The sequence below is a fragment of the Poecilia formosa genome, unplaced genomic scaffold (genome assembly GCF_000485575.1).
Source record: "Poecilia formosa unplaced genomic scaffold, Poecilia_formosa-5.1.2 Scaffold320, whole genome shotgun sequence".
Classification (NCBI taxonomy): Eukaryota; Metazoa; Chordata; class Actinopteri; order Cyprinodontiformes; family Poeciliidae; genus Poecilia; species Poecilia formosa.
In genome coordinates this window covers 200,395-208,451 of record NW_006800259.1, presented here as the reverse complement: position 1 = coordinate 208,451, position 8,057 = coordinate 200,395, and the positions used below count along the sequence as shown (strand labels likewise).

At 40.2% G+C, this 8,057-nt stretch overlaps 1 protein-coding gene across 1 annotated transcript in view; it reads right to left on the bottom strand.

Annotated features, from left to right (window-relative positions):
• Positions 1-3,066: 3,066 nt before the first annotated feature.
• Positions 3,067-8,057, bottom strand: part of LOC103152646 (NACHT, LRR and PYD domains-containing protein 3-like) — a 10,465-nt gene continuing 5,474 nt past the window's right edge. Inside the window, exons 7-10 of the mRNA XM_016661256.1 lie at positions 7,565-8,051; positions 7,155-7,328; positions 4,890-5,063; positions 3,067-3,309 (exon numbers count right to left, since the gene is read on the bottom strand). Of these exons, the coding sequence (XP_016516742.1) occupies positions 3,075-3,309; positions 4,890-5,063; positions 7,155-7,328; positions 7,565-8,051 (1,070 nt within the window). The 3' untranslated portion in view covers positions 3,067-3,074. The remainder of the gene's footprint in view (positions 3,310-4,889; positions 5,064-7,154; positions 7,329-7,564; positions 8,052-8,057) is intronic.

Sequence of the window (8,057 nt, the reverse complement as noted above, 5' to 3'; positions counted from 1 at the left end):
CCGGTCAGAAAGACGCATTTAGTTCAGAGACCATGAGATGATATTCAGAAAGGATTTTTTTATTAATTGATTTCAGTTGCCTCTGAGACTAAATCTCTGCGTAAAGTCTATAATGTCTGCCCATGTGACTTGTTTTTATTATTTGTTTGCTCACCTTTAAACACTGATTTAAATATTGTAATTTTTAAACTGAGCAGTAATTTTACATCCATGGAAACTCAAATGTGATATTTAAAACTTCCATACATAAAATCAGTTATTTAACAATATGAGGTGTTTATTTTTAACATTGTATTTTTATACATTTATGCTAGGGATGCCCAAGCCTAGTTTTCCAGAGCTCCCATCTGCAGCTTTAGATGCATTCCTTCTCTAACACACCTGGACCATTGACTCATTATAAGCCTCTACAGACCTGAATGAGGGAAGTCAACCTTTTGTCTGGGGTGTTTTAGCAGGGATGCCCTCCTGATCTGTACCGTCAATGAGGCCCGTTGAGGGGGGCCAATATGCTGAAGTGGCCCTCGGTGAAACTGAGTTTGACACCCCTGCTTCAAAGCATCAACCTCTGATCTGCATTAACTTCAAAATAACTGATAAGTTTCATAACATGACAAAAATCTAAATCTTATTGGTTTTGATCAACATGATTCTATTGATCAGAACAAATCAAAGGAAAATCTAAATTATTTGTTTTTGCTGTAAATTTATTCAGTGAAAACATATCTCCCATTACAAAACATGTCAGAAGGAAAATGGAAACATTTACTGTAAGCGTAGTGATAGAAAAAATAATCCTGGAATAATCCTGGAATAATTCTGGAATAATTCCTGCTTCCACCATTAAAGGAGTGAAAGAGGAAGAAGTTGAATCTTTTAGACGAGTTTCAAAAAGAACCAGACTGAATCGATGAATCTGAAGAGAGACAGACATGAAGAGACTGAACTGTCTGTTCAACAGTGACAGAGATTCTCTGACAGGAGGAAACTCTTCAGACTCAACTGAGCAAAGACACTAGAAGAACTGAACCTCCAGACCCCAAATCCAGGAAACAGAGGTTCAGTGAACGTGGTGTTGAAGGTGTAGAGGAGGATCAGTGATCCAGAGGAGACGTCATAGAAAGACAGAATGCCAGCAGGACAGTCCACATACACGGCTGTCCTCCTCTGTCTCTCTCTGTTAGAGACAGAGGAGGCGATTGGTGTTTCTCTGTTGTTGTGCCAAACAGAGTAACCATTAAAATCAGAGCAGCTCAGACTCCAGGACTGATCATTCAGTCCAAACCTGCAGTTTCTTCTGTCTGCTCTTCTCCAGAATTCCCTGTAACTCACAGAAATCTCAACTCTTCCTCTCCACTCGACCTCCCAGTAACAGCGACCAGTCAGACCAGTTCCACACAGCAGCTGAGGAAGATCAAACCTGTCTGGATGGTCAGGATACGACTGAAGCTCCTCCACCCACGTCACCTTCCTGTTGTCTTCAGACACTTTGAGCTCTCTGCTCACTGTGTTTGAGTCGATGGTGAGTTGACAGGAATCTGATGGAGAACAAACACAATCCAGCTGCAGTTATTGATCAGTTATTGACACTGATGATGACTCCTGACTGAGTGATGAAGATGGTTGAGTGTGAGCTGCTTTGTCGTCATGAATCAGGTGAAAACACACTTACACTTCCTCAGACCTGGTGTCAACCATCGGCCTCCAGCAGGCTCCACCCTGAAAGGAGGAGGGGGTCAGACCATCAGCCTCTTTCAGCAGCAAACATGGACATTACATGTCTCTCACTGTCCTCCACTGAGACAGGGACAGTCCAACACTTGGACACGTCCACTTGTTGTACCACCTCTGGTATAAAACAACCACAAAGAGCTTTTCCTGTCCTCCAGCCTGGCTGGTGAATTTTGGTTCAAACTTCTGTCAGATGCAGAGAAACTCAACTTCTTCCTGTCTCACTTCAAAATAAGAGTCCCAACATGAATACAAGATGCCAAGTTCAGAACAGACATATTTCTATCTGCTTCTCATAACCAAAGTTACAACATGAAGTGAAGACAGAGAAAAAGCAGAACCTAGAAAACTGACTGCATGAAGACAAACTGTGTTGTTCCAACACATTTTTCAAAGCTTTAAGTGTGTTGGGTCTGATATTTTACTGAATTATAACATCAGTATCAGTTCTGATGATGTTCCAGAGTTTTAAACATGAAGTCTGCAGACACAAAGGAGATGGGGGAACATTTTACAGCAGGCATTTTAAATAAGGTTACTAACCTAATTACAAGCTCATACATGAACTTTGAAACATTAGAATACAATAATCATCAGTAACATCATGAAAATTCAGCCAGAGCTTCACTCAGAGGAGAGGCTGCTGTTTCTGACTGAAGAACAGAGACGTTCCTCCTCTTCCTCCTCCATCAGACCGTCTCTGCTCCTCCATCAGTTCCTCCATACCTGAGAGCTTCCAGTCTCCAGTTTGGATCCTTCAGTCCAGCCGACAGCAGCTTCACTGCTGAGTCTCCTGGATGGTTGTAGCTCAGGTCCAACTTCTTTAGATGGGAGGGGTTAAAGGTCAGAGCTGAGGCCAGAGAAGCACAGCCTTCCTCTGAGACCAGACAGCCTGACAAGCTGCAGACACGATTCATCACATGATGAGAAACAGGAGAAAACTGAGGGAGAACACAAGTTCTGATCTGGTCATTTTCTGAAAGTAAAAAGCTCCATACACTGATTATTACTTGTTAAACTATTTTTGTTGGTAATAAAAAGAAGCATTTGACACATTTAGAATGGATTACCTAAATAATGTGGGTGTGTGGCTTGTCTGTTAAGTGTGGTGACAAGTTAGATAAATATCAGTCAGTAAAATGTGAAATGGAGGCAAACAGTCAGTAGCTACACTAACTATGCAAAATATATATATGTATATATTTAAATACACACACACACACACACACACACACACACACACACACACACACACACACACACACACACACACAAGAACATTCAAAGGGAATAAAAGTCAGAAAAGAAAAGTTGACTAAACTATTATTGAATGAACTCTTCTATCATCTTTGATTGCAGGTAATGGACAGATATCTGCTTTGAACAGGATGGAGATCGTCGTACCTGAGAGTCTCCAGGTTGCAGTTTGGACTCTCCAGTCCAGCAGAGAGAAGCTTCACTCCTGAATCCTGCAGGTTGTTGTTACTCAGGTCCAGTTCTCTGAGGCTGGAGGACTGGGAGCTGAGAGCTGAGGACAGAGCTGCACAGTTTCTCTCTGACAGGTTACAGCCACTCAGCCTGAGGAGACAGGGAGGAAATATTTTACTAAGCAACCAATAAAAATATATAATTATTCATGTTCAGTCACCAATGTTCTCCTTGGAATTATCAGTGGAACCGTCTTATTTTATGTGTCTTTGTGAATCAATATGTAACTCATCACCAGCAGATTTATAAGTGTAAAAACTATGTGAAGTAACAATGTATAAAAGAGCGCACCAGAGAAGAGGAGAGGTCATGCTAACATATAACACAAATTATATATTAGTGAGTGAAAAGTAATCTGATAGGAGTGTAAGTTCACCAGGTGAAAGCCTGGAGATGAGGGCTATGGCCCAGAGGCCTCCAGGCTGCAGACACAGGCTTATTTTACTGCCATAAGTTGAGAGCAGACATTTTCAGTTTGAAAGAGGATTTTTATTTCCTTGTTCTCAAAACTTGTAATATTTGTGGTTATATTTTGGGTTTGAAAGCAGAATTTCATGCCTGAACTCAAAATGTCTCTTTAGTTCATCATTATTTTGCCTCAAAGAGCCTCACTACTGGCTTTCTTTGACACTTTCATTTTCAGCAGTACAGCTGTAGGTCACAGCCCGGTTTGGGTATAAATCACAGACCTCACTCCCTCCTCCGCCCGCCGGATGGCAGTGGAGCCAGAATCTGAAGTAGCCAGGGTTGCCATGGCGACTGGCAATAGTTGATATCTTTTCTCAGCTGCACAAATGTGTGATTTATTTGCCATGTGGACACAGAGTGAAATGGGTCTGTTCTGCTCTGACTGTTGGTGAAGGTTTGGTGTTGAACAGATGACCATCAGACCGGCTGCAGGGCTGAGGAAGCAGGAGAAGCTAATGGCGGCTGCAGAGCGCCGTCACTATATAAGTTTCCAATAACACAGAATAAGAGTCGCTAAATTTATTATTCGTTATTGTTTTGAAAAAGTAGAAGTCACTAGCAGTCTGAAAATAGCGACAAAGTGGATAAGTTGACAGCAGTGCTCCTTTCGTCCTGATCCCTCTCCTCTCGTGGATCCGCCACATTCGCTGTAATGTTTCCAAATTTGCGATGGGCGGAGTTTAGCTTTCAGAGGTTAGTTACACTTTAAAGAGTCACGGCCTTTTCAAAAGAATGGCTGTTGATTTTTATCAGTTTATGGGTTTTCTATTAATGTCTACCTAGACAGACAGATGTTCCTATCTATACATCGATATAGAATGTATATCAGACAAATAGGTCTATCTGTCCTATTTGTGTGTTCTCCACAGATACATAGCCACACAGGCACACCCACTAGAAGAAAACAAACGCCCCTTCGAGGAGGCTCCCACTGAACAGGAAGGATAGTTTTAGGTCCAATAGGGTCACAGTAGAGAGTGGATGACTTAACAAGTCCCAGAGGAACTATGGTACTGCTGTTGGCTTTAATCTCATTGATGGAATCAAGCAATGAAGCTGAGATCAAGAATAAAACAGTGGCTTGTATTCAAAGGTCAACACAAGAAAAGTTGACTAAACTATTATTGAATGAACTCTTCTATCATCTTTGATTGCAGGTAATGGACAGATATCTGCTTTGAACAGGATGGAGATCGTCGTACCTGAGAGTCTCCAGGTTGCAGTTTGGACTCTCCAGTCCAGCAGAGAGAAGCTTCACTCCTGAATCCTGCAGGTTGTTGTTACTCAGGTCCAGTTCTCTGAGGCTGGAGGACTGGGAGCTGAGAGCTGAGGACAGAGCTGCACAGTTTCTCTCTGAGAGGTTACAGCCACTCAGCCTGAGGAGACAGGGAGGAAATATTTTACTAAGCAACCAATAAAAATATATAATTATTCATGTTCAGTCACCAATGTTCTCCTTGGAATTATCAGTGGAACCGTCTTATTTTATGTGTCTTTGTGTTTTTTGTTGTTGTGTAATGACAAGATTCAATATTTACATCATTATCCTCATCATCATCATCATCATCATCATCATCATCATCATCAGATTTCTCACTACCAAAGATAAGTGCAGTAACTATGTATAAAAGAGAAAAACAGAGGTCATGCATTCCATACCATACACAGCCAAAAACACAAAAACAAATTTTCTCCTAAAGTGCAGTGCTAAATAGGGTTAAAGTGCTAGTTTTAATAAAGTGCAAAAGGTACCATTAAAGTGCTATACAAGTTACTTAAGTAAAAATGGGTCCAGGTAATGAAGACCTCTTCAATACAATGACTGACATCATTTTCCCCACGTCGGTATTTTTGATGTTTTAAGAAGATTAAACATAGATAACAATTTGCACCAAAGAAGTTTTAACTATTCATTGAATATTTTAATAATTAGCTTGCAGCCTTTTGTTTCAGGTTCTGCACAGCTGCTCCTCACTGAGAAGTGAGACGGCTGCCTGTGAGGAGAGGATAATTGTTACTCAGAGCAAAGAAGAGCTGCTGGTTCATAGGTGAAGTAAACGTTTGTGTAGAATTAGTTAAATATGGATGCTAAAGTGATGTGGTGCAGAATGACTAACCTGTTCTGTCCGTTTTGGAGGGAAGCAGAGCTGGGAAACTTATTGCTCAAGTACAGCTGCACATTTTCTGACATTATCCTACTCAGCTGCACATCCTTGGAACTGGAGTGAACCGTTTATAATTATTCCAGTTTTTTATGCTAACATTTTGTCTATGTTACCCTTAATTTGTTTTTTATGTTTTATCTTTGAGTGAATCTTTGTGGTTTGGTTGTTTGTAATTTTGCTGTTGTTGCACCAGAGTTTCCCCCGTTGTGAATTATTAAAAAAATATTGCTATTATTTGATATTTATTCATCTAACATGGTGATATATCAGTTCTCTAATTAAACAGTTATGAACTATAATTGTAGAGGAAATAAAAATGAACAACAAACCTGAAGAAAACGATAGTGGTATTTGATCCATGGCTGTATGTCTGCATAGGTCTAAAACTTACAAGTAATTAAGTTTTTTCTTTAATTTACACAACTATTCTAGTTATTTATAATTGTGTATGAAAGGTAAAAAATGTTTGTATACATACAAAGTAACATGTCTGTTTCAAATAATTCCTTCTGTGTATGTGACTTCCACATTAGCATGTCTGTGTTACTGATCTACATTTATGTGCTATAAGCTATAACATCTGATTACTTTTCCCAGGGAGCAGAAGGAGAGCAACATGGCTGACATGATGGAGAACGATGAGGAGAACCATCAGAACAACAGGATCTCCTTCAGGAGGAAGCAGCTGCCAGCAGACGGCAGAGCTCCATGGAGAGGGTTCAGGCAACAAAACAAAAATAAAAGCTGTTGTGTCTCAATGAACAAAATCCTTTTTTATACTCACTCCACATATTATTGTACATATTGTAGTTTGTATCAAGGTCCTAATACAATCCTCACAAAATGTGAGGAGCTTTAGCCATAGTAAAAATAACATGATATCATATAAATATTAACAATGTAGATTACCAATGAAAGTATCCAAAACTGGATACATTATTCAGCAAACCAAACATTTTGACATTATTTCATGGTTGCTATTAAAAAGAACCCAAAATACAAATCATGCTTGTTCATTTATACTTTGTTCATCATTCTATCCACTCACTGTTTATCTGTCTTCCTGCAGAATCTTCAATGTAAGAAAGTGAGAATGTGTCCAAAACCTGTAGCCTTATTTAGTGATAAATAAGACTGAGTTTAAACTTTTAAGCCCCCGATCAACTCTTAGTGACCAAACTGTGAAAACATGGAAGGTTCGATTAAAACTAGAACCAGTCAGATTAGAAGGAATAAAGTTTTATTTGTTCTCAGTTTAACTTGGACATCATATAATTGGAACCATATTTAAATGTATTGTACCTGAGAGTCTCCAGGTTGCAGTTTGGACTCTCCAGTCCAGCAGAGAGAAGCTTCACTCCTGAGTCCTGCAGGTTGTTGTTACTCAGGTCCAGTTCTCTGAGACTGGAGGACTGGGAGCTGAGAGCTGAGGACAGAGCTGCACAGCTTCTCTCTGACAGGTTACAGCCACTCAGCCTGAGGAGACGGGGAGGAAAATCTGTGATTGAACAATCTAAAATTATGTTTATAGCTTTCAGTCACCAATGTTCTTGGAATGATTAGTGGAGCGGTCTTATTTCACAGGCCTTTGTGTTTCTTTTTGTTGTGAACTCGTTCATTATAAATAAACTTAAACAAGAATCAATATCTTTCTCATCATTAGCAGATTTCTCTCTATCAGTGATAACTGCTGTAACAGTCTGTGTCCTTACAGAGCTTTGTTGGAGGCTTTAACCACTGGCAGCAGCCTCAGAAGAGCCTCCTCTGAAGCAGAGTATTTCTTCAGGTCAAACACATCCAGATCTTCTCCTGATGACACCAAGATGAAACCCAGAGCTGACCAATGAGCAGGAGACAGTTTATCTGAGGAGAGACTTCCTGAACTCAGAAACTGTTGGATCTCCTTTACTAGAGAACGATCATCCAGTTCATTCAGACAGTGGAACAGATTGATGCTTTTCTCTGCAGACTCATTCTCACTGATCTTCTTCTTGATGCACTGAACTGTTTCCTGATTTATCTGTGAGCTACTTCCTGTCTGTTTCACCAGACCTTGTAGGAGTCTCTGATTGGTCTGCAGTGAAAGTCCCAGGAGGAAACGGAGGAACAAGTCCAGGTGTCCATTTGGACTCTGTAAGGCCTGGTCAACAGCTCTCTGATGGAGATAGTTTACATTGGATTTGTTGAAGAATGTAGAAAACAATG